A 26,646-nucleotide genomic window follows, 5' to 3' on the forward strand; every position below is an offset into this window, starting at 1 on the left:
CCCACTCAGTCACATGGCTGGCAAGCCACTCCCACTCAGTCACATGGCTGGCAAGCCACTCCCACTCAGTCACATGGCTGGCAAGCCTCTCCCACAAAGCAGGCCACACCTACAGAAGAGGTTCTAAAAAAATTTGAAACCCACCACTGGTCTGATGCCTTCTAGGTAATATTCATTTCAATTCCCAGGCTTATGAGAGTTTGAAGATCAACCACATAAATGGCACCAGTTTGGGGAAAATAATCAAAGAAAGCAGCATGACCTAGGCTTCCCAAGGGCATGAAGCAAACTCCTTGTCCCGACAAAAGCTCTTTTTATTCATTTTATTCACTGTGAATTCTTCTCATTCACATCCAGCAAAATCTTTCAAGAGTGAATTTACAGTCACAGACCTTATCTGGCTTGGAGAGCTGCCAGGCCGATAGCTGCAAAACCTGGCAAGGATTATCGGAAAGTCACAAACCAATTAAGCGAACTAATTGTCTCCTGCAAACTCCACTCCCCTTTGGCTCCTCTTTTATATACTCTGGGAGGGGCCATTTATCGTCCACCTGTGGCCTTACTCCCAAGTCGATCCCAGTTCTTTAGCTGTTCCCTTCATCTGGCAACTCTGCGCATGTGCACACTGGGAACAGGCTCCAGCTGTTCCTCTGCCTCATCTGATGTCTGACTCTGAAGCCGGCCGATAACTGGCATACGGCCCTGGCCCCCTCTCTGCCTCCGACACAGAGCCCTCATCAGAGCCTTCCCCAGACTCCAGGACTGACCCAGGTTCCTCCCCAACCTCCTCACTGTCCAAATCTGCTGCCAGCACTGCTGGCCACTGGCGGGCCACAACAATTTCCATAGTACCCAATAATACACTATTAAAGACATTGGGTAAACAATAATAATTATTGCAATTGACTAGATGGATCCATGGTTGGAAAACTCAGGGCAGCTTGAATTTGTGGCTTCCAGGATCCATGAAATTTCATATATGCCATTCCATCCCTTTGAGTGGGTTCAGCCCCCAGTTCTTTCTCTCCTTTTTTTCCCCACAGACTTTGGAACCCTGGAAACTCTATGCTACTGTTGGATTGCTTGTCGGGCTCGATTTTGTCATCTTGGCTATCTGGCAAATAGTTAACCCACTGAAACGCACAACAGAGGTAACATCCTAAGCTGGCATCATTCCAAAACAAGCTATAGGTTCGATTCCAATTGACAGGGCCAGTTTTTTTTTTAAAGTTTTATTGGTTTTTTCAAGTATTTTGGGGGAAAGGGTACATAAATGTGGAGAAAAATTTTGACAGCTACATCATACGGAAGGTGGTACTTCCCCGGGGTCTTACATCTCTCTCTTATTTTATATATATCAAAATATCATTATTACATACATATTAGCAGTTCAGATTTACTTCAAATTCTTTAACATCTTCAACCATACTTTATATCACTTCTAACCATTTCGTTGTATTAACAATTGCGATTTGTTTTTAAATCATTTCTGTGACCTAAGTCTCATTGCTGTCTCTTCTCCCCTGTCTGTTGGCTGAGCCATGGCTCCTCCCCCCTTCATGTCTTGTGCACTGTCTCTTGTTTCATCTAGGTCGTTCTTGTGTTTTTCCATGAAGGCTTCTGCCTCCGCTACTGTATTAATTCTCACTCTACCCCTCTCCCAGAAAATCAACAAGCCTTCTGGAAAACAAACTGACAGGGCCAGTTTGTTGTTGGTACCATTAGTACCAAGATAAGTAAAATAGCCGTTTTTAAAAATTCCGTGGAGAGTACAACTGTTTTTCTATTATTAGCCCACAAAGTTTTAGTGAGTTAAACAGGCAAAAATTATGTTAGCCTGGACCAGAAGGTCTGCCTTTTCAACAGTGAAGTATTGCTTTATACAAACATGCTTCCCCACTCTTCAAAAGAAGATTCCGCATTCCTATTAGATCAATGAGGGGAACCTTGTGGCCTCCCACTTATTGTTATTTGTAATGTCCCTCTTCGCTGCTGGAGGTCCTGTAAGGTGTCATTCTGGAACCACAGAGGGGACTATTAGTCCCATGTTACTGGAGATGGTTCTCATTCCACTGACCACTGTTCTTTTTTGTTTTAACAGAAAATCCCAACAGTTGCAATCAAGCTTAACACTAAATTTGAAGCCAGGACATTGATAATTTTTATTGCTGCCATAGGCATGGAATAAAGTGAATGACTGGATCAGTCACTTTTTTCACGGCCTTAGGAAGAAGGCAATGACAAATCTCCTCTGAACGTTTTGGCAAGGAAACTGCATAGATTTGCCCATGTAGTCACCAGGAGTCAGGGATGGCTTGGTGTACCATAACTAAAGCAAGTGTTTATCCTAATGTATTGTAGAAAACTCTCTTGGATGCCTATCTCACTATCTCTCCTCTACGACACAGTTCCCTTCTTCCCTTAAAACATAGCCCCATAATCTCCCATACATTTGCTGCCTCTTGTTTTTGAGTGTGTGTCCCCCCTCCCCATATCAGTGCTGGCTGCATTCACATGACACGCTTGTCTTAATCATGGTTTAAGCCATTCGCTATGTTTTGGAATTGGTATAACAATACTTACTGGCCCAACCAACAGGGAGAGTTGTATAAGCAGAGGAGAATTTTGTAAACTCACCTTATTGACTCTCAACATCTGAGTCTTGAGTTTTACAAGCTCCTGCTAATTACTGGCTTTTACTGTATAACTGCAGTTGTAGATATCATGTAGGAGATCACGCAGTTGATCCTTCCCTCAGGCTCAGCCTCGTCGTCTCCTACATCTCACCTCTTCGGTATGTCCCTGCAGTTTCTTCTCCTTTTCCATTATGTCAATCTCTTGAGAAAGTTGTTTTTCGCCCTTGTTTCCTTTCCCGTTCTTGGCAATTTGTCCATAGCTTGGTTGAATTGTGATCCCCAGTGTGAGTTGGAATATACAGACAGTCCTCGACTTACGACCACAATCGAGCCCAACATTTATGTTGCCAAGTGAGACATTTGTTAAGGGAGTATTGTAGAGGTGGGTTCCTACCGGTTTGGCCCGGTTTGGCCAAACCAGTAATGGTATGCCGCCCTGGGTCGCAGAACAGGCAGCAACCCAGGCTGGCCACGCCCCCGAACTGGTTCCCCAGTTGCCGTCGTGGCCATCTTTTTTTTTTAGTTCTGCGCATGCGCAGAACAATTTCCATTGAACTCTGCATGTGTGTGCACGAGCCACACACATGAGCAAACCGGCAGTAACCGCCGGCTGACACCTACCCCTGGAGCATTGCCCCATTTTACTCCTTTTCTTGCCACAGTTGTTAAGTGAATCACTGCATTTGTTAAATTAGTAACACAGTTGTTATGTGAATCTGGCTTCCCCGTTGACTTTGCTTGTCAAAATGTTGCAAAAAGGAATCACACGAAGCCCCGGATACTGCAACCATCATAAATATGAACCAGTTGCCAAGTGGTCCGAATGTAAAATACATGACTGCAGTGGCCATAAGTCACTTTTTTCAGTGTCATCGTAACTTTGTGAACGGTCACTAAGCAAACTGCTGTAAGTCAAGTTGTATGTAAAGACCTATTCCCAGGATCCTTTCCGTCTTTGGCTGAATGTAACATAAGACTTATGGTTCTGGGAAGCGGCTAAAACGTCAGTGTTCCTTTCCTCCTGACCTAATAGTACATCACGAGGGTGCAAGTGACAAAATGATTGTTGTGAAATATGGACACAAACTTTGTTCTTTCGCACGTTCATCATGATATTGCATGCAGATGAGTAAGAGACAGATGTTTGCAATGTGATGTCACAACACCCATTTCCTCATGTTGATGAAACCATCCAATTTTGCAGGTGCCTCTGCATCACACCTGTAGGGAGCCTGGATGCTATAGAGCAAGCCACACATTTCTCTAAAAACCAACTTATTAGAAAATCCCTTTTTCTAAACTATATATGAGAGCTGTTGCCCTGTAATTTTGAGTTTGAAGCTATCCCAGTTACGTATAAAGCGAGATGTGTAAAGACGCGGCAATTGAAGGTATAAAAGGTGTGCGTGAAAGAGAAAACGCTGCTAACTTTCTTAAAGAATTTTACTTAAGATTATTTTTTAGCTGGGCACTTGTTATTAGTTAAGGAAAGAAACTTGAAAGCAGAGCAAGGGAAATGGCCACAAGACAAAAACTTGTCCATATATCCTTTTTGCATGTTAAATGTGCCACTAGGTGGCTTTGTGTCGCAGTGGTTAGAGTGCAGTATTGCAAGCAAACTCCACAACCTGGCGTTCGATCTTGGCAGGGCTCAAGGTTATGTCAGCCTTCCATCCTTCCGAGGTTGGTAAAATGAGAAAACAGATGGTTGGGAGCAATAAGCAAATAGCATTTACTGTTTGAGATGACCAGGCTGAGCCTGAGGGAGGGGTCAAATGCATCATCAGTCTTGAGTCTCTGAATTCTGTTGACTCTTATCTACTGCCTCTTTGTACTAAATATTCTTATAGAGAGCATAGGCATGCATTAAACTTTTATATTCATCCGAAGTGCCTGGACTCCTGATTTTCCATGCTTGATTACTTACATTGTCAACTTCCCAGGGAGTTCTATAACATATTATGGGGCAGTATGTAAGCCTAAATGCTATTTCTGTGGTTAAATTCAGAGGTGTCATTCAGAAGGTTCTGACCAGTTCTGGAGAACCAATAGGGGAAATTTTGAATAGTTCGGTGAACCGCTAAGTACAACTTCTGACTGCCCCCACCACCACATCTATTCTCTGCCTCCCAAGCCCCAGCTGATCAGGAAGAAATGGGAATTTTGCTGTAACCTTTTCCTGGAGTGGGGAGGGAATGGAGATTTTACAGTATCCTTTCCCTGCTACACCCACCAAGGCACGCCCACAGAACCAGTTAGTAAAAAATTTTTAATTCCACCATTGATTAAATTGCAGTTTTACCCTCTTCCACACCCTTCTTTAGACAAGAGAATATCAAGAATGAACTGTGTAGTCCTGGTGCTCTCTAAGCTTGGTTGTTTTCTTGCAGGTGTTTTATTACCCAACTAGTTAACGTCATCAGTGCTAGAAGGGAGTGGAGTTTGCTGTCTTTTCATATAGCTTGTCTTGCCAGTGTTGCCAGGGCCTGATTTTTCTCCTCGGTGGTTTCTTGATTAGGGTATTCCTTTATATATACTTCTTTATATTCTTTTTTATATTGATATGCTTGAGACTAGTATGTATGTATGTATGTATGTATGTATGTATGTATGTATGTATGTATGTATATAAACACTTAACAACGTACCTTGGCTTATTCAGTTTATTATCTGCTTCGGTTCTTCTTCCAATGTCTTCATCCTTTCTCTCCCCTCCCCAAAGGAATTTACCAAAGAGGAGCCTAAAAGTGACATTGACGTGCTGATCCTACCCAAGCTGGAGCACTGCAGTTCCAAAAAGATGAACACTTGGCTGGGTGAGCCTCTCCAGGAAAAGAAGGGTGTTTGTCCCAAAGTCCACTTCCGCTCATCCCCAGGTTCTGGTGTCCTTTCCTTTCCTTGGCTAGCTCTGCAACGCTGCCCAGTCCTGCCTTAGTTCAGAACTGGACAACTCAGTCACTTTCCTGCATTCTGGATTGAAGCTTGGCATCCTGAATATTTTTGGGGTCCTTGTCTACTGCCCGACCTCCCCCCAGGTGTTTTGTCTGCACACGTGTATTTTACCATTCCTAGTAAAATAGTTTGTCTTAGGAAATTGGGGAGGAAGTGCTGGAGGGCTGAAAAACAACGTAGGTGAGGTATAAACTCGGATTGAGCGGGATCCTGGAGAGAAGAGTCAGCCAGGTGGCTCTGCCAACAATATTGGGCATGAATTGCATACCGTTTGGCGCCCTCTCCCTTTGTTACATTTGATTTGTACTCAATGATCGTTGCTGAGGTTTGTTTGTTTTTACACTGTTTGGAAGCTGATTAGACAAGCCTTCCTCCATCTGGTACTTTGACTACAAGGACCAACAATTAGGCTACCTGGAAGTTTGGGGAGATTTAATCATTGGAGGAGAGGGGGGGTTAAAATCCTGTTAGCATCTGTGTGTCAGGATTCCAAGTAACACCCCCAACGAAAGAGGACTCCGAGGCGTGAGTTCCCTCAAAGTTCCATTGTATTAGAGATGTCATATTGGCACATCTGGGAAAACCCGAATCTGAAAGTTTCCAGGTTTTCTCCACCCAAAAGAAAGTCCAGGTCCTTGCCCAGCACCCACATGTCCACCACATGATCCAATCAGGCACCATCCAAAACTGGAGATGCAGTCACCTCATCGCAGCTGCAGGGCAAGGTGTCCTTGACTCTGAGAAAGGAATGTTATTTTGACTATCTATCTCCCATACTCCATATAATCCCCCCTCCCATTTTCCCACAGTAGAAAATGTGGCAGGCCTGAAGGCCCAAATGTAAAAGATGGCTTCCAGGTCTGACACCTGGAATTTTCTTTCAATTTCAATTTTCCTTTTGATTCTTGCTTTATTATTATTGTGCTGCTTTTTTCTTGTAAACGTCCTTGAATGTTTCGTAAAAGAAGCCAGCTACCTACTACCTAAAGAGTGAGAGAGTGAATAAGGTGGGTGGGTGGGTGGGGAGGGCAGAATCTACCGCCAGCCTTCCAAGGGTTGTTCCCCCCCTACACCCACCCTCCCATTGGGACCTCTTCCCCTTCCACACCCTTCACACTTCTCCCTCCCCACAGGTATCTTCTACGGCTTCAAGGGGCTGCTGCTGCTTTTAGGCATCTTCCTGGCCTATGAGACAAAAGGAGTCTCCACAGAGAAGATCAATGACCACCGAGCTGTGGGCATGGCAATCTATAATGTGGCTGTAAGTGGTTTGTTTCCAATGATTGACAATCATCTCTGCCAATTGAGCACCGGAATGCAGCAGTGAAGCTTGAGAGTACAAGTACTTAGACCAGTGGTTCTCAACCTTCCCAATGCCGCGACCCTTTAAAAAAGTTCCTCTTGTTGTGGTGACCCCCAACCATAGAGGAGCGGTGTCTCGGTTCCTAAGACCATCGAAAATATGTGTTTTCCGATGGTCTTAGGCGACCCCTGTGAAAGGGTCGTTCAACCCCCATAGAGGTCCCGCCCCACAGGTTGAGAACCACTGACTTAGAAGAGTGTTCAGTTTCTCCTCAGTCAAAGAGAAGGAAGAAGGTTTGGGCCAGCCTTAGTAGGGTTGATAATGGAGATTGGGTCACTTCTAATTTGCCACAGAGTTGTCTTGTTTTGGGCTACTTTGCCTCACATGGGGGAGGGGGGGGGTTTGCATATAAGATCTCTTTTTGTAAGGAGGAAGGAAGATGATCTTCACATATATGCAAGCTCTGTTGCCAAGGTAACAAGCAGTAGAACATTTTTTTTAAAGTCCAGGATGTCTAGATAATGTTTGGAAGTGGCAGATTCACTGAACTATAAGAATACTTTAAGAATAGAATGGAGCAGAGTGGAGTGGAGGATGGAAGAAGAATAGAATAAGAATGGGATGGGGTGGGATTCTTTATTTGGCCAAGTGTGATTAGACACACAAGGAATTTGTCTCCAGTGTATAAGCTCTCCATGTACATGCAAAACAACAGAATAATAATGATACCAATAAGAGAATGTAGTAAAAAATATGAGGATAATAATGATAATACAGTCATGCTACAAGGGTAAATATACTTTATTTAGTATTTTCACCAAATTTATATTTAGAATTTAGAATTTTAAATGTACAGTATATTTAGAAAGAGTAGGAGATACACTCAGACTTGGACAATTCTGTTATTATACCCAATCTCAATCAAAGTAGTTTTAACCTTCCTGTAGAGTTGATTTCCTGGTGTGTGGCCTCCCCTGTGGGGTTGGCACTTTTGGGAAGGAGTGTCTGAACATCAGTCAGGAAGCTTTGCTTCCCAGTGTTTAGGGCTGCAGTGATAACCATCTGCTTTCAGGAAGCCAACCTGTCCTGTTGGGTGATGTCAAGGATATTATCTCTCCTTGGCCATAGGGGCCGGGCAAGCCTTAAAGGCTAGAAGCAAATTTCCTACAATGGCTAGAGAATTCCGAGAGTTGAAGTCCACACGCCTTATGTTTGTTAAGGTTGTAAAATCCTGCTGTAGGACTTCCTGGGTGTGCTTTCCGGTGTAAGCTAACAGCCTGGAGCCTCCCCCTCTTGTAGGTGCTGTGTCTTATCACGGCCCCCGTGACCATGATCCTCAGCAGTCAACAGGATGCTGCCTTCGCCTTCGCCTCCCTTGCCATTGTCTTCTCCTCTTACATCACACTGGTTGTGCTGTTTGTGCCCAAGGTAAGTACTTCCCCTCTGACACCGTTTTAAGTCATTCTGTAGCTCAGGACTGGACAAATAATTTTCCCAAAAGGGCCGCCTGAGACTGGGACTATTGTGGAGGGCCAAACCAAAAGGGATGTGAAAGTGCATAGGTATGCATGCATGCACGTGTGTAAATTGGGGAAAAAAATAGTCCCCTTCAAAATAAAAGCAATGCAGTTATATTGCATGCATGGCGTACACTTATTTACATTTGATTTCTAATTTTCGACGGACTTCACGTGGGCTGGACAGAGACAGCCGAAGAGCCAGATATGGCTCAGGGGCTGTAAAATGCCCAGATCTGTTGTAGCCCATCCCACACGATGGCCTTCTCAGGAAGGGAGCTGAAAAAGTAGAGAAGCACATCTGGTCGTCTTGTCCTGGCTATCTTGTGCAGCCCTTCCCTAGCCATGAATTGCAGAAGTGTGGTTCTTGCTTCAGATGCGGCGCCTCATCACCCGGGGAGAATGGCAGTCCGAGCAGCAGGACACCATGAAAACTGGCTCCTCCACCAACAACAATGAGGAGGAGAAATCACGGATGCTGGAGAAGGAGAACCGTGAACTGGAGAAGATCATTGCCGAGGTGGGGGCCATGTGTGACTTGGCAGGGGGCAGTCGGGAAGGGATGTTTGGCCCTTTCTTGCATTGCCATTATATTTTCTGCCCAAGCTTATAATGCACAGTAGGGGCTTTCTTGGATCCACTCGGGGCAGAGAGCAAAGCCGTGATGAGAGAGGGCATGGGATTTCCTTCTACCTGACTTTAGCGGGAGGGGGCAGTTTCTTTCCTCAAAATTGTGGGAATCTCCACTGTGAATGTTCCCAGTGATCATTGGAGAATGCAACCCTGGAGGTGCAAATTGGCCACCTATAAAGACTAAGAATGTGGCACAGAAGACTGCTTACTATTCATGAGCACCTTCCACACTCTTCTTAGAATATACTATTTTAGAGCCGCGGTGGTGCAGTGGTTAGAGTGCAGTACTGCAGGCTACTTCTGCTGACTACTGGCTGCCTGCAATTTGGCAGATCAAATCTCACCAGGCTCAAGGTTGACTCAGCCTTCCATCCTTCCGAGGTGGGTAAAATGAGGACCCAGATTGTTGGGGGCAATAGGCCGACTCTGTAAACCGCTTAGAGAGGGCTGCAAAAGCACTATGAAGCGGTATATAAGTGCTATTGCTATTAGAAGTCTACAGAACTGAGCATAAAAAAGTAGGCAAACTGAACTTCCTTTTGATTGTTGGGCAGCCTCCTTGGAAGCAAGTTTGGTTTTGGGGTGGTCTTTTTGTGTGGGGAGGATTGCAGCTGCCTCCTCCTTGTATCTAATGGAATATAAGTTGAGAACAGATCCTGGAGAAAAATCTATTATGTGGTCATTGAGAGTCAACACTAACTTGATGGCACATGATCAGGCCTCCTGTGCCAACATCCATCCCTTCCACCAGGATGCAGGGGGGGTGTCTTGCCCCATTGCTTCATAGACCCCTCCCTCCCTTCTTCTTCCCCGACAGAAAGAAGAGCGTGTCTCGGAGCTCCAGCAGCAGCTGAAAGAGCGGCAGCAACTGCGTTCCCGGCGACGCTCCTCTAACTGTGCGGCTGACAACCATTTCAACAACTCGGCTTCAGCTTCAGCAGCCACCGGCCCCAACCTTTACCAGCCCAGCCTGCCTCTCGTCCGTTGCCTGGTGGCTGAACAGGCTGACAAGCTGGGACGCAACAACTGTGATGGGAGCCGTGTCCACCTGCTCTACAAGTGAAGGACCTTACAGACATCTGGAGAAAGGGAGAGTAGGGCTTTGCTTGGGTAGCCGGGGGTGGGGGAGGGCGAATGGACATCTGGTGGGTTGGGACTCTGTACAGCTGGCTGGGAAGGGGCTTCTTTTTCCCCCTAAAAGAACAAAAGGAAAAGGAATCATAATCCCTAGTCTTTGTAAAATATCTTCATGTCTGTCCATCTGCTTCCCCTGGAGCCTGGAATCCAAGTGGAGAATCTGGAGATTTATATTAGAAGTAGGGAATCTGAAGGATACCCACATCTACACTTCCCGCCCCCACCTCCACATCTCACTACTCTTTAAGTGTCACTACTCGGGAAGGGAGCGACTGGAAACACGGTTGTTGTAAACCCAAACTCTCCGTCTGCATGCCGTGGGTGCTTGCAGGAATATGAGCGAGAAGAAATTCAGACTGAAAGGAGCATTGAAAACTGGTGGAGTTTTTGCTCCTCTGTAAACTTACCTAGATACAGATACCGGTAGATACAGATACCAGTAGATAAAGCATTCGGGGACACCAATTTTGTATACAGTTGAGTTTTGATGTGGCAGTTGTATTGCATTATTGATAGTCATACCATAATTCACAAGGGTCTTCTTTACAACAAGGACATCCCCCCCCCCCCAATTTTCGCTGCAACCTGACATTTGCAAAAGGGTCTTTATTGCAAGCCAGTCTGTGGCACATTCTTCCTGCAGCAGACCACTGAGTCTCCTAAGCATTTTGGTATGAAAAAAATATGTTTCATGTAACTCCCCCCCACCCCCAAGAGTTCTATATTGTTGGACTGGAATGCATTGATTATGTATGTTCGTTATCAAAAGCACTTAACTTAGTTTCCCGATCTGATTCTGGCTGCCAATACAAGCAGCTGCATAAATGCGCAACCTGGCTGGCTCTGACGATAGCTGTATTGCACATCATAACCAGGTCTCATTTTAACCTCTGCTATCATTCCTGTACAATCATGGGACAGAGTGGAGTCCCAGCTGGGCCACATCTATGTAAAGGTGAAGCATGATGCAATGATGCAGGTGAAGGTTTAAAGTCAAAGGGAAAAAATTTAAAGGTGAAGGTGGAGCCCTTATTCAGAGATACAGGCTATTGCTAGGAGACATGAGAGGGAACGTACCAGGTGACTTCCTTGTCCAGATGGTAATTAATTAACCACGCGATACGCCTTGTAGCAGAGCTCTCTTAAGAAAGCAAGCACCGTTCCTTGGATATGAGGGGATGGGCATTGCCTAACGCAAGAAGGTGAGTTTGGAGTCATTTCTACAACTATTGCAGTTTCCACTCAGCAACATCTGCTCATTTTTGGAAGTGTGACCTCCTTTTGACCCTGGGCCATGGAGAATTTGTAGACCGTATTTAATTGCCATTATTGCCTTCATCTTGGTTCATCTAAACAAAGGAATGTAGGATGCTGGAGCTACAGTGAAGTCAAGGATTGGCTAGGTTGCTGATGAACATTAGGGAACTTGGCCCAACAGTCTTGACGAATGTATGCACCTCTGCATGCAGAATGCACACGCGTGTGCCAGGTCCTCCCCATGCTTTCCCCATTTGGAGCACGTTATTGTCCCAGCAGATTTAGGAAAGTGATGGGTGCTGCCTAGGATGGTGAGGGAAGCCCAGATGCCTGCCAGATTTTTCCACCAGTATACAGATGTTCTTTAGTAAAATTATACCATATGAAATACGTATCTCTGTGTCATCTGTGGATGGTATGAATGTCTTCAATGTTGTGGTGCTTTTCTACATCCAGTGACAACATGAGCCCTGCACAATGGGATGGAGCAAAGGAAATTCTCTTTCATGAAAGCATTTTTGGTGCCATATATGTTTCTCCCCCAACTTGTAGGTACCTGTTCATTCTCTTACATATGTACTCCTCGACTTCAGTGACCGTTTGAAGTTACAACAGCCCTGGAAAAGTGACTTTTGACCATTTTTCACACTTTTGACTGTTGCAATGTCCCAGGGACATGCGATCCCCTTTTGTGACTTTCTGGCAAGCGAAGTCATTGGGGAAGCCAAATTCACTTAACAACCGTGTTACTAATGGCAGTGATTTACTGAACTGCGGCAAATGAGACAAAATTCAAAATTCACTTAACTTTCTTGCCTTAGCAATGGAAATTTTGGGCTCTGTTGTGGTGTAAGACACACTTGACCGCATGTATAGGAAATCAATGCCTGTTACTCCAGCGCATCTCTATCTAGCAATGTAGCACAATTTAAAAGTTTTGGCTTAGTGCAACCAGCTTTGACCGTTAACTGTACCCCTTGGGAATGAGGGAAGGGCAAGCCGTTAGGCCCTGAAGTAAGTTTCACTGGAGTCCTCTTATAAGTAAGTTCATAAGAACATAGAGCCTAGAGAGAGAGGAAAAACCCCTTCTGGTGGGCTTTTAAAGTTGATTTAAAAACATAGCCAGTTAATGCCAACCGTAATTGACTGCTTCTGCAGACCTGTAAAAACGATGTGTTTGAGAAAGCAGGTATACTTGGACCGTTTCCAAATTGTTCTCACTACTTTAAAAGAAAAGCTGTTCAATGCCACTAATACCTGACTGGGAGGGTGTGTGTTTGTGTGTGTTGAAAAGCTTTGTTGCTGCCACAGAGCCAAGGAAGCAAAGGAGTGTGGCTAGACTACTCTGAAAAGCCTCTTTTAAAATATAGCCTTAATCTCTGCCGATGAATGAACAGATGAATTAGCCCAGTAGCCTAAGGAGAAGATGATCATTTATCTAATAATGGCCAGCTCCTGGAGTTAAAACAGCTATGGAAAATGGCAATGTAGTAGAGATTGATGGAGGTCATGTGAGCAGCACTGGCCAGGACGCTTGCTCTGTGGCTGCCAGGAGAGTTCTTCAGTATAGTTAGAAATTAGTCCATTCTTTTATATACTGCAGACATCACTCTCTGGAGATTAAAGGTAAGATTTAACTGAAGCTGGACAATTATTTTAACTCCTTAGATAGGGGGCAACCAGAAAGATAGATTAGAAACTACCAGGAGCTAATATTACCTCAACTTCCTGCTTATCCAAAATGAGCAGCTTCTTCCCCATTTAAAAAAAAGGACTCTTAGAAGTTCCTGTTTGTAGTGGTTGAGGTATTTTTAAATTATATTTTTATCCCTTCATTGCTGTTACATAACTCAAGGCAGCAATATTCCTTCTCTTATTTTCCCTCAACAACAACCTTGTGAGGTGCGTTAGGCTGAGAGAGTGTGACAAAATCACCCAGCTTAGGTTTTCAGGCCTAAGGGAGGACTAGAACTCATAACTTGATTTCTATGCTGGCACTTTAATCACTAGGCCAAACTGGCTCTCAATATACATTTATATACAGGATTTCGAGGTACAGAGTAATTGGGTTTTCCTCCATAACAACATTCTGGATTCCATCCTCCCAGGCATTGTTGTTTTGCATTTGCCCATATGAATCTGCATTTTAATAAATACAGTCAAGTAGACACACACACAAGTAGATAAATAGCCTCCACTAGCTTACTGGTTCTGATGTTCTTCTCTACTGCAATGTTTCTCAATCTTGATTGCTTTAAGGTGTGTGGATTTCAATTCCCAGAGTTTTGAAATCAGAACACAGATTTTAAAGCCTTAAAGGTTACGAAACACTGCTGTATTATGTATATCCTTCATCTATTTGTGACCTTAGAAGTTATAAAGTTTAGATTGCTGAAAAGAATAACTTGCTTGAGGGAAAGGGAGAGGTCAAAGGAAAAGGAAAAGCTACCTAAGGAAGATAATTTAAATCCCTCAGTAACAATGATCAATTCATCAAAATACAAATGCCAATAATTTAGTTGAACTTCAGGTGTCAGGCCCAGGTGTTGATTGATTGGAGATGAGTTTGCACAGCTCATAGCCAACCATAAAGAGGGAAAAAAATGACATGTTATGAACCCAGGACATGCTTAAGAAATCTGTGAAAGTCTTTTAATGGTTATTTGTGATTGCAGACAAAACATTTAAGAAGATTAAACTTCTTGGAGCAATGGGCATAGAGTTCTAGGCTTTTGGACTTAAGTTCTAAATTTCCTTATCACAAAGTATCAAGTTCTAAGTAGCTGGCCAGTATTTTTACAAATAATACAGAGTTTCCTGTACAGGATGGTGAAACGGCTTTGGGGCATATCCAAGAATGAGGTGACCCTGCTACAGAGGTGGCCAACAACAACCAAAACAAAAACACAAGAGTAATTTCTAAGGCACAAAACCTGAAGAGTGCAGAATTTTACTGGCATTCTTCCTTGCCTAACCAATCCGCCCTGTTGTGTTTCAGAGTAATTTGACCTGCATTAATTGCCCGTAACTGCTTCTCACTTTATCTGCTGATCTGTGCATTTTCTGCTACTATTAAACCACAGACACAAAGCCAGATGGTTTTCTCCACCCACCCACCCCTCCAGCCAATTAATAACCACAATCCACTAAAAAAAAATACGACTGAGCTGGAGATAAAATCTCCAAGCCTCTACCACAGGCTGCCTTTGTGTAGGTCTGTTCCACCCCATCTCTTTCCCTCCTTCCTAAATCCCAGTCTTGGGCCTTTATGGACACACAGCAAGTATCTCAGAGCAGCTAAAGCCCCCTGCGCTTCACTCCATGTTTGATCTTAGGAAAACCTTGGTATTTTGGAATCCTGCTTTCCATGCTGCTGTTCAGGCCACAGAAGATGAGAGGAAAACAAGGGAGCAAAACAAGCAATAAGCTGGAAGTGACACTCCCATAATCCTTCATTTAGGCTGTTGTACTCCACAAGACTTGGCATCTATGTTCACGCTGGCCAGAAGTCCAGAGCAGCATCAACAATTAATCTCGCCTCGGTATCTTTGGCAAAGTGCCCATGACTGAGCCCCACACCAAGTGGATTTGTCTGCCAAGCTGCTCCTGTGAGTAGTGGAACCGGGGCCCAGGAGGAGAGGATAGAAAGCAAAAAAAGAAACACCAAGAACAGTGAAAGTTCAGCTCCCAGGGAAGAAGACCCTTTGCCAAAGAAACTTCAATCCCTGGAAGTGATGTGCCCAATCCATTTGTGAAGAAGAACCACAGAGGGGATTCCACCAGCTGTTCAGGAGAAAAAGCCAATGGAAACATCCTCCTCCTCTGCTTCTTCCTAAGGACGTTTTCTAAGAGTTTTACCCCAACATATTCTGCCTCTGTATTAAATTTCTGATTGGGGAAAAATTTTGAAGCTGGCGGTGGCTTTGGGCACCTGAAATGTTGTTCCCCTCATCTGGAATGACATATTCTCCAGCCTGGCACCGTCTGACATCTGACTACAACGTCCTGGAGGGGTTGGAGATAATGAACTAGCATGTCTGGAGGGCACCAGGGTAAGGGAGGTTGGCAATATTTTAACAGGATGGTGTGTCTCTGCCAAAGTACCAATTAAGTTGGATTCATATGCCTCCCTTCCACCAAGAAATTATAACATGCTCTGTTTTTCCACCAGCCTGTTCCTGTGGGCAATAAAACAGCAAAGGGGGCAACCTTGACCTCTCCAATTCACCTCATGATCCGCTGGTGGGTGGCCGTGAGAGAAAGTGCCATTAGAAGTCCCAAGGAGTGATTCGCCAATAAAGTGCTGGTGGTGCCACAGCCTCCAGAGATGAACAGGATTAGCAGATGAGAGTTAGGCCTTCATCTTCCCATTCATCCTATGCAAGCAACTGGAGGAGGCCCGGGAGTTTCTGGAGAATCTGAAACTACCAGCAGCACAATCATAACAGGTGGATGCAGAAGGATGGGGAGCCCAACTCTTAGTGTTAGGTTGGGGAAGGACTTATTGGATTAGATTGGTTTCCCCCAAAGCCTAAGCTGTGATTCCCTTTGGGAAATCCTCCCACTGAAATGTACATAGAAGGCATCATGAAGATGTAGATGCCACAGACTATCAAGGCGATAGTGACGAGCAACGCGACGGACAGAGCGGCGTAGAATGGCCAACCCGAGACGGCCAGTCTTCGGGCTGTTCCCGGGGGTGGAGGCCTCCCAACATCGACACTCAAACTGACAGTGTTGAGCGGAGGATCCGCCTTCGATCCGACTTGAGCACCGCTTTTATTCCCCGACGGCAAGTAGAGCAAACCCCGCCGACGATCGAAGCGCACTGAGCCAGGAGGCACCGGCATGGCGGTGAGCTGCTCCAGCAAGTCACGGCGGGTGGGAAGCCCCGGAAGGCCCTTGCGGGGAGGCAAGACAGTGGGTGCCCGGCAGACGGGGCAGGTGATGGCGTTGACGTCTTCTGAGGAGACATTGATGCGGGCCAGGCACTCCAGGCAGAAGACGTGACTGCAGCTCAGTTCCTTCGGCAGTTTAAAGAGCTGGTCATAAGGGGTGAAGCAGATAACGCAGTCCAAGGGGCTGGGCTCAGCACTGGCCGATTCTTCCTTGCCATTCACAGCGTCCTCCTTGGAATCCGAGGGTGGGGCTAAGGGTTCAGGTTGGAAACCGACATTGTGGTGTGCCATGGCGTCACTGGCGGTTGCAATGGGCCCAAACACTGAAAGGCCAAAAGCTGAAAGACTCCGGTGTCATGCTTTAACAGTCCAGGCTTCCATTCAACAAATTTCAGAAGAATTGGTCGGGAAATGAGTTGGTTTCTGAGAAGGACAAAAAAAGAGGACAAACGGTCAGCAGTGATGATAACGTGCTCCCAAACCGCAATGTACCAGGAGCGGAGACACCTTTTGTCAAGTAGATTCAAAGGGAGGTGCTCCAGTTTTCCTGCAATACCAAGATAAGATACTAAAACAGGGGAAGAATTGCAAATCACAGCCGCTTTCAAACAGCACAGCCCCCGTCCAGTGGAAGACATGTTTTTTTTTCCTTTTGTACATGCAGCTTTTGTGATAGATGTTATGCCTGTTGCCACGAAGGCTTTGAATTCCTAATGCTTGGTTAACGCCCAGACTTAGTCACCAAGGGCTATAGGTGGCTCTGTCTACAAAATGACAGGTGAAATAGATCAAAAGCCTTCTGCTGACTTATTAATTGCAGCAAAGGTTTATAGGACTTAAAGAGTTGCCAACATCTCATCTTCGCCCTCATCCTCAGCATCTGAACTACTATACTTCAGATCTTCTTTTTTCCATCTTTATTCATATGTGTACTTCAAGTCAGTCTGGATTCCTAATGACCATCTGAACAAGTTCATACACTGTTCTTGGCAATATTTTTGAAAGTTGTTTGCCATTGCTCTCATTTAGGACTTAGAGAGAGAGAGAGAGAGAGATACCCCAAATCACCAGCTGGCTTCATGTCCAAGATTAGACTAGAATTCATGGCCTCTTTGTTTCTAGCCCAGTGCCCTTAATTACTACACCGAATTGGCTCTCTCTCTTATCATAGTCCAAAGATACTTTGCCGACCCTGATCTTAAATGCCAGCTATATCAGCTTTTCTCATTCCACTTCTACTCATGGTAGAAGCTGCTGGCTAGGGAATTCTGGGAATTGAAGTCCACATACCTTAAAGTTGATGAGATTGAGAAATACTGATCTACATCCTTAGCAGTTCTTCTAATGTTATCCTAGTCTTTTTTTTCCCCTAGCCCTAAACCTTTCATTGCTTTTGTCGCCTCATCCATTAAAGAAGATCTAAAGCAGGGGTGTCAAACTCAATTTCATCAGGATTGTCTCTGACCTCAGGGGGTCAGGGTGGGCGTGGCCACCTCGATGTCACTCATGTCAGCTTGATGTCACTCGTTTTCGGCCACGCTGGCCTCCTGCAGCCCTCTGCAGTAAAAATGGAGCCTGGGGTCACGTCCATGAGCTCCGTTTTCACTGGCAGAGGGCTGCAGGAGGCCATTGTGGTTGAAAACAGATCCTGGGAGGGCTGTACGCAGCCCTTCCGAGCTCCATTTTTACCGGCAAAGGCACCACGGGTTGGTCCTTCGCTGTCTCCCCTCGGGCCACATCTAAGGGCAGCCCCATGGGCCAGCTCTAAGCATCCTGCGGGGTGGATCCAGCCCACAGCCCTTAAGTTTGACACTCCTGATCTGAAGGAGTTAGAAGATGATCTAAATTAAGAAATTATACTTTGCAGCATTTCCTGTGGGAAAAAAAATAAGGAGAACCCAAATACAGATGGTTAGAAAAGCTGCTCCGTGAATTATCTTTCATTGAGCAACTAACTACTCATCTGTGTGACAAATGTGGTGTAACTGAGAAATAAGGGACATTTCAATAAAATTATATGACTTGATATTTACAGCAGTCAGGTTCTCAAGTCACAGATAAGCAACTTAAGAGAAAAGCATAACTTGCTTGTACCTTCTGGATTACTTTTGGAGAGAGGCTGCAAGGTCAAAAGGCAATGTAGAGAGATCATTATCTGCATTGGGTGAGAAAGGGGGGGGGGGAATCCTCCATGAGAAAGTTTCTGCAGAAGTGCAAAATAGTCTTCACTGGTACTAAATATAAAGGGGGAGGTTATAGATTGCGCAGTCGTACAACATTCAGGGATGAGAGAGAGAGACAGACAAAATATAAAGGCTTGCCCGCTCATGGATTCAGTTCCGCAACAACCTGGAGAACATGTGGGCTGCAAAAAAATAATAATGTTTGCAGGTCATTCTAATCAATGGTCAACCATCTGCATATATGTAGCAACAAAAGAGGAATGACAACTAGGCGATAAGAATACATGGAAAATACGGTTGTTGGACTGCATCCCCTGAGTTTAGATTTCATTTGGGAAGGCTAATTTTACTGCTTGCAGAGGGATGTTTCTGGTATAAGGTGGCATGAATGGAGTCTAAGCATGGAGACATTCTCCAATGGTATCATTATCTTGCACAAGCAAAAATGCCTGGTCCCACCTTAGTATAACACAGGGGCACAAAGCCATTATTGGTCTAATGCACGGCTGCAAAACTCATGGTGTCACGTTGCTGTCGCATGATGTATCACGGTTAGTTTCCCCCTTCGTGGAACTGGGGTGGGCGCCAGAGATGGGTTCCAGCAGGCACTACTGCCGGTTCGCTTGTGTGCGGGCCACAAAAGGTTCTGCATATGTGCAGAAGCAAAAAACAAGATGGCGGTACCTATGGCGCCATCCGGAGAACCGGTTCAGGGGCGCGGCAGATCTGGGTCGCTGCCAGTTCCAGTGACCCAGGCCGCCAAACCACTACCAATTTGGCTGAACCGGTAGAAACCCACCACTAGTGGGCATGGCGTGCGCGTGATGCATCCAGCCCGCGGGCCACCAGATTCTAGTGGTTAAGGCACCAGGCTAGAAACCAGGAGACTGTGAATTCTAGTCCCAATTTAGATATGAAAGCTGGCTGGTTGTTGTTGTGGAGAAAATAAGAGGAAGGGGGAGTATTACTTATCTTTGTCATTTTAATTTATAATAATAAATTATTTATAATAATAATAATAAATGTGAGATACAGAAAAAATGACCAACCCAATCCCTCGGATATGTCTGGCAAGACCGCTTGCTTGGCAACAACGCAAACAATGCTGGAATGATTCTGTGCTGATTTAGGTGGGACGTGAATAAAAAGGAATGGGCTTGCCCTTCAAAAATATTCCCTTTAAAAGAAAATAGGGATAAAGGCCAAGTACCCCCACCTTTCCCAATAGCTCCACTGCTCCACTATTACGTTCAACAACCAAGGTGTAAGGTACTCTCTCAAAATGATAGTCCGTCTCTGAGATGAACATGTTTATCTCAGTAACGTTTCATCCTGAACGATGAGCAATATTGGAGAGGACTGGCTGTTTCGAAAGAAAGTTAAGGAGATAGAGAGCTTCGGATGGAGTGAAAAATAAAAATAAACGGGAGAAATTAGAGCTGGGCCTAAATAATCTTTCCAAATTTCTTCATTCGATTTGTAGGGTGAAGTGGATGCTTTCTCTTTATTTCTCAAGATCAGGGTTCCTTTTTTTCCCCTCACAAAGGTCTAGCCATGTGGTTGCTAAGAGTCAACAAGAACTTGATGGTAGGTAAACAATCAGCCCAGCCTACGTCTTCACAGTAAAAAGGCCAAAGGAAGACATTTCCTCCTGAAATCTTTCCTCAGGACCGAACTAAAACATGGAAGGCTGCATATTAGAACTACTACCGACTTCCGCTCCTTCCGACAAAAACTTAAGACTCACCTGTTCCGATTAGCCGGCCTGGCCCACTTATAGTTCTACTCTTACCTCCTGGCGGATATTTTATTGGGATAATTTTTAGGGTAAATGTTTTTATAATTTTAAAATTTTAATCTAACTTAACTAAACTGTACAGTGAATCATTACTACCTCCTCCAGTCCTATATTTAATTTATTTATTTTGTATTTATACCATGTATAGTTAGTGTTCATTTATTTTAATATGACTGTACACCGCCCCGAGTCTCTCTTGAGAGAGGGGCGGTCTAGAAATTGAATAAAGTTAAAGTTAGATGACAGATACAGACAGTCCTTAACTTACGACCACAATTGAGCCCAAAATTTTGCTTGTTAAGTGAGACATTTGTTAATTGAGTCTTGCCCCATTTTATGACCTTTCTTGCCATAGTTGTTAAGTTAGTGACATAGTGAGTGAATCTGGCTGCTGCCCCATTGACTTTGCTTGTCAGAAGATCGCAAAAAGCGATCACGTGACATTGGGACACCACATTGGTCATAAGTATGAACCAGTTGCCAAGCACCTGAATTTTGATCACAATTTTGATCATGGAGATGCTGCAAAGATTGTTAAATGTGAAAAGTGATCATTACTCACTTTTTTCAGTGCTGTTGTACCTTTGAATGTCACTACGTAAATGAACTGTTGTAAGTCAAGGACTACCTGTATTGGCAAAGTTAGACACAGTCTTTGGCCCCACTGTGATAAAATAAAAAGAGCACCCCAATTCCTCCAAAGGCTCTTGTTCCTTTTATTGCCCACCAAGAGAGATAAAATCTCACATCCAAAAAGTTTCATACAGTATATTTGCACAGCCGAGTTCTGAGAACTTTTATGGATCAATAATTTGATTATGTGAATACTATAGAGCTGTACCATGCATAATGCATTCAAATATATCCTTGTGGCCACAGAACTCAATAATGGGCAAAACCTTTTTGGCAGCGCAGAAAAGGAACAAGAGCCCAACCCAAAATAATTTCTAAAACCAATTCTTTTCCCTCCTGTTGAATGACAACTGGGCGGGGGGAGGGGGATCTCCAGGCGTTTCACTATCTGACATTGGTAGAAATAATACTGAAGAGGCATCTGAGTAGACATTAGGAGAACTACCCAGGTAATTACAGCAATTAGAGAGGAATCTAACAGGCTTAAGAGCTCTTATGTTTCCTTTCCCAGGAAAGGAAGAAACTTAAAAACTGCATTTTGCATTATGGATCCTATACTGAGCTGTGGGGGTTGAACTAAATGGCCTCCAAGATGCACATTTTGGCTCAATAATAGCCTACAACTATTTTCTTCCTGCAATTGTTATCCACAAACAATAATCAAACCAATCACAATATAATTTCTTCTGATTATTATCAACAAACGCCTCACCCAACCAATGAGCTAGGATGAAGGATGACCTAAGGCGCCCCTTTGGATCCAAAGTGGGAATCAGATCTTCAACCTTCTGCCAGCCAAATTTGCTCCCACCTCCCAGGAGGAGGAGGAGATACTGTTGCTCAGTTAGTACAGCATACACCTTATGTGCCAGCCGTTCCAGGTTCAGGATGTGGCATTTCCCATTAAAAAAGAAGATCTGTCAGAAAAGAAGCAGTAACGTGGAAGGAGAAATAGAGCTGTTCCTCATGTTGGGATATGCAAATGTTGGGGTCAGATCCAACAGTTGACTTCATAAGAGCCCTTTGGTCCTCTGTAAACATTTATTCAGTAGGCAGCAGGTTGATAGAACTGTGCAAGGCATTCTGGGCAGAGTCAGGCGGCAGCTGGTTTGACTATCAGGCTGTGAGGGGGTGGTAGGATTTTACATTGACTATTTTTGATGTTATAAGTAGCAATGGCAATAGCACTTAGACTTATACACTGCTTCATAGTGCTTTTACAGCCCTCTCTAAGCAGTTTTACAGAGTCAGCATATTGCCCCCAACAATCTGGCTCCTCACAAGCCACCTGGGATCACCGTGTATGAGTTTAATAAATAAATTTGCAGTGAGTATCAATCTATTTTTCCAACCTAACTAGAAGAACAAGGGAGGCCATCCAATCTGGGCTGCAAAAAAACTAGGTGACCCCTAGATGGAATCATCTCTGCCATCATCTAGCAGCAGTCTGGATTTTGGCAGTCCAGATCTTATCACCTTAGGACAGAGGGATATGTAGCCTCAACAAGAGGTAGTTAATAAATAATAAAGGAACCAACTACAGTGTCCCACAACCTGAATCCATTATTTCCTGTAATTCAATTGCGGGCTTTCAACTGTTGCAGAAATCCAGTTCTTAGCCAGACCTCCAGCAACAGAAGGCACTGCAGACAGAGGCTATAAGTGTGGAGCAGCAACATCTGGAGAGTTGTAGGTTCTTCACCTTTGCTTTACTGGAATTTCCCTTTATCCACCAGCTGTGCCAACTCTCAAACATGGAACATGTGAAACTACCAGTTTCTAAGAGCTCACTGGCAGCAGTTTTCCAGGTTTTGGACAAGAGTCCTTCCCAGCCCTATCACAGTAGAGAGTAGTATTTTCTATGGGAATATAGATCTTCCCCGAGCAGCTTGATCAATAACAGAAACCAGAGCCGCCTGAAAAAGTCTGGGCACGTTGAGAGTATTGGTCAATAACCCATTGGCATTCAAAAGCACTGACCGTCTTGACAGCTCATCAGCTTATTCAAAGGTTACAGAGAAGGTCAGCTGTCTGAGTAGACAGGCACACAGGCATCTGCACTTCATGAAGAAGGAACCCCTGGGACAGCTGGAGCATCTGTCAAGTGAAGTCTGGGGGGGGAGGCAAAGACAGCAATGCAAGTTCAACCAAAAATTCTCCACACTTGGCCACCCGAAATTTACAGTTCCTGGTACTCTTGGTCTTTGCAGATCACTGAGTTTGGTCCCTCCCGACAACTGCTACCTGGAGCTTTCTTGAAAGGCTTCCAAAGAATAATCTTTCTTCTGCACTGGTGTTTTGACAGGGACAAACACACGCCAGTGGAAACGGGACAAACAAGGCATTACCATAGGAGCTCTTGCGGGCATTTCTTAAGGGTGAGGGTGGAGGATTTAAGCCAAAAAAGAAGCTGGTCTCTGTCTCTTGAGCTCTTTTTTAAACTAGCACCTGAAGCAACCCAGTCTCTGGACACAGGTGAGTCAAAGAGACAGAACTCTTAAGGTGACTGCTTCCTACTGCATGGATTTCTTAGAATCCAAATTCCCAAGCAGGTTACTTTATTTTTTTTAGTTCCTGCTTCCCGATCCAATACAATACTGTGTGGCAGTGGTTCTTAATCTTTTTTTAAATATATATTTATTATTTACATATAAGTATATCAAACACAGTGTGACCGTCCTGGTGTTTCATCTGCCATAGAAACCAAAATAACATATATACAACTTGCACAGTGCTAATCTTATACAATTATTTTTGACCAATGTATTCATTCTAATACATATATAATCTCTCATTTCAGGTCTATTTAGCCTAATTTTTTCGTGTTCCAACTCCCACGTGGAGTTTCCAGCCATTGATAAAATCTATTCCATGTGTCATAATATTCTGTCCCTCCTTTGTTTTTTAATTCTAAAGTTAGCCTATCCATTTCTGCGCATGTTAATATCTTATTATCTCCTTTTTTGAAGGGGTATTTTCACTTTTTCATTGCTGTGCATACACCATTCTCGCTGCTGTTAGGATGTGAAGTATTAGGTATATTGACCTTTTCTTCATCGCAGACTTTCTTTTAAATATTATTTTGTGGCCACAAGCCATGGCCATGGACCATCAAGACTTGACTCAAGATTTAAATGGTAACATTTCTTCAAGCCTTCGCAGACGATATCAGGGTCCACAAACCATAGATTTAGAACCACAGCCATATGGAACATATGAAAAAGTGTGGGTGACAAAGAGTGCCTCTGAGCATAAAATAGCACGCAGGAATCTTGCAGCACTGAAAAGCTACAGAAACCTTCTATAACCAGCATGGGATTTGTTAGAGGATGGGGGTTTCCAAATAACCTGAGCTCCAATGCATTAATTTGAGGAATGTTACCTCTCCCCGAGTCTTAGCCGATGGCGGCACCTACTTGACCTTGACTAGGGTTGTCAGGTTAGTTTTGGCTGGATCCCTGGAGGAGGAATTTCCCCGGAATCCCTAAAATGTAGGCTAGAAAGTTGAAAACCACCCGCAAAGCAAATACAGGTAAATCCCTTCTATTCTCCTGTTAAGAAAATTGCATGGCCAAGTCCAAGACACTGGTAGGTGTTGAGTTTGACTTTACAGGTATCAGTACTGAATGAAAAGCAACCACTTCCTCACCCTCAAAGGCCTGGATTAGCCAATGCCAACTTTCCAGTTCGGTAACAGAAATTATCTTGCAAAGCTTTCCTGCACACATGAGGACTAGAAACACGTTCCTTGTGGAAACACTTTTGTTTGATATTCCACTGGCAGGATTCTAAGCAGCAGTTTGAAATTTGGCATATCCAAATCACTCATTCATGGTAATGCAAAGCACAGAAGGAGCCGTGCCCCCCTTTCCTCCAGAAGCCTCTCAAAGGTCATCATTAGCACCCGGTCCCCTCGATTGTGGGTCGAATAAAACTTTCCCACGTCAGGAATGTTTCCCCAGCGATATTTGGCCCTGTCTTCCATATGGAACTCCTTTCAGCTCCCCTAATGAGAAAGCCCGCTTGGTCCCAACGCGGGCAACCCTTGTCCTTCCGCCGGGCTCCCGAGGCCGCTGCGGGGCCGGAGCTCCCCACCTCCCTTGCCGCTTAGCGCACCGTCCGAGTCTTACCCGTCGGGAGACGCGGGCGGGCCTTCCTCGCCTTCCTGCGCGCCAACTGCTCTGCTCTCGCTCTCTTAGCGCTCCCGGCTTTTTCTGCCGCGCCTCCGCAGCCGTGTGCCGGCCCCGGCCGTTTGCTCTTGGCCACTCCCCGCCACTGGAATCTGCCCCCTGGAGAGAGCGTATTCCTCGGGCACACCCCGTCCGTGTCAGGGCTCCACCTGCTCTGGGGAGCGGCGGGGGTGACCGAGCCGGTACCGCCGCATTCTCTCCCGGAGGAGGGATTAGCTAGCGCGTAATCCTCCGTCCAAGCGGCCCGCGGGTTCTGGCTGACCCTCATCCCCGGCCAAGTGCGGGTTTACGGCCCCTTTTTCTCACTCGGGTTCTTCCGCCTAGGAAATTAAACTCCTTGCCGGGGGACCCACCGCAAATCTAGCAGCAGGCAGACGTAGGTAGGTTTCTTTCGCGCCTTCAGGCGGGGGGACTCGACCTGCGGATAACCCTGTTCCGGAAGACGCTTTGCCCTCTGCCCTTCCGATGGGCTTGCAAATTCCGTTCATAATTGTAGAAGCCTCCGGGGGCCGCCTCGGCTTTGCAGAGAGAGCGATGTGTTAGAAATCTTCCACTCCTAACAAGACCCTCCAGGACAACCGGCTTAAATTTCCCGAGACCGCTGCCGGAATTTCCCCAGCCCCGTTGGCTGCGGACAGAAAGAACCTACTCAACGGATCCACCTTCCTTCCGTCTGGGGCAAACAACACACTTTCCCCGTGATTCACCTAATCACGATTTACTTAATCAAATCGACTTAGGGTCGATTCAACCAAAAATTAATTGCCGAACCACTTGTCCATATAGCACATCTCCTTCGGGTCTTAAATTGCTGTAACATACTTAATTTGTCTGAGACTCTGAATCCAATCCAATGGGTTGCATTCACACCGACCACATCCCAAACCAGAAAGCTAATCCAGTTGAGCATGTGTTGGGAATTAGGCCAGAGAGTAACAAGGCAGTGAAACTGACAAATTAGTAGTCAAGTGTTTGCTTAGAAAGTAGTGGTGCAGCTGGGAAACCTCATAGAGTAACCGGTACAATAGCTGTGTTTGCACTACATGCTTTCCATGTTTAACCACATTTACTTAATCAGCCTAATTTTCAAGGTTTACATGGCAAACAACTACAAGTGTAGAATACAGTTGACCCAAAGGAGCATAAAGTGAGGACAGACTTAGAAGGCAGGTTTGCCTGCAAAAATCACTAACTTGAAACACACAGAGATTATTGTATAGACATAGTGTGTGTGTGTGTGTGTGTGTGTGTGAGAGAGAGAGAGAGAGAGAGAGAGAGAGAGAGAGAGAGAGAGAGAGAGAGAGAGAGTGCAAATAGCATATGTGGAAGCAGACCCTGCAAAATGTCAAGTCATGGTAAATAGCCAAATAGTTCTCTACTTATTAATAGTTTAATACTCTGAAAATACATTTTATTACAGTCCCCCAAAGAGTTTAAAAAGTCCAAGAATTTGTCAATATCCAAAATCTTTGTAATTAATATCATCCAGAGATAAATTTATTTCTTTAT

The 26,646-nt window shown here is 44.8% G+C and overlaps 2 protein-coding genes across 5 annotated transcripts in view; one reads left to right on the forward strand and one right to left on the reverse strand.

Annotated features, from left to right (window-relative positions):
* The window catches only part of GABBR1 (gamma-aminobutyric acid type B receptor subunit 1), a 200,153-nt gene extending 188,330 nt beyond the window's left edge, over positions 1 to 11,823 (forward strand). The window contains exons 19-24 of the mRNA XM_081947416.1: positions 1,044 to 1,151; positions 5,359 to 5,452; positions 6,722 to 6,849; positions 8,191 to 8,319; positions 8,785 to 8,928; positions 9,859 to 11,823. Coding sequence (XP_081803542.1) covers positions 1,044 to 1,151; positions 5,359 to 5,452; positions 6,722 to 6,849; positions 8,191 to 8,319; positions 8,785 to 8,928; positions 9,859 to 10,104 — 849 coding nt within the window. The 3' untranslated portion in view covers positions 10,105 to 11,823. The remainder of the gene's footprint in view (positions 1 to 1,043; positions 1,152 to 5,358; positions 5,453 to 6,721; positions 6,850 to 8,190; positions 8,320 to 8,784; positions 8,929 to 9,858) is intronic.
* Positions 11,824 to 14,060: 2,237 nt separating this feature from the next.
* LOC309381620 (RING finger protein 225-like) lies at positions 14,061 to 26,041 on the reverse strand. 4 transcript variants are annotated; one of them, XM_081932818.1, is made up of 4 exons: positions 25,078 to 25,588; positions 22,928 to 23,058; positions 18,428 to 18,488; positions 14,061 to 16,756 (listed from the first exon to the last, which is right to left on the reverse strand). In XM_081932818.1, exon 4 carries the CDS (start codon positions 16,622 to 16,624, stop codon positions 15,920 to 15,922), a length of 705 nt encoding a protein of 234 aa, XP_081788944.1. In that variant the 5' UTR covers positions 16,625 to 16,756; positions 18,428 to 18,488; positions 22,928 to 23,058; positions 25,078 to 25,588; the 3' UTR covers positions 14,061 to 15,919. The 4 variants fall into 4 exon arrangements, with proteins under 4 accessions (XP_081788944.1, XP_081788943.1, XP_081788945.1 ...); XM_081932817.1 differs by lacking the exon at positions 18,428 to 18,488 and having other exon boundaries at positions 25,078 to 25,587; XM_081932819.1 differs by lacking the exons at positions 18,428 to 18,488; positions 22,928 to 23,058; positions 25,078 to 25,588 and adding an exon at positions 25,960 to 26,041.
* Between the last annotated feature and the right edge of the window lie 605 nt (positions 26,042 to 26,646).

The sequence above is a fragment of the Natrix helvetica genome (assembly GCF_964273705.1).
Source record: "Natrix helvetica genome assembly, chromosome: 1".
Taxonomy (NCBI): Eukaryota; Metazoa; Chordata; class Lepidosauria; order Squamata; family Natricidae; genus Natrix; species Natrix helvetica.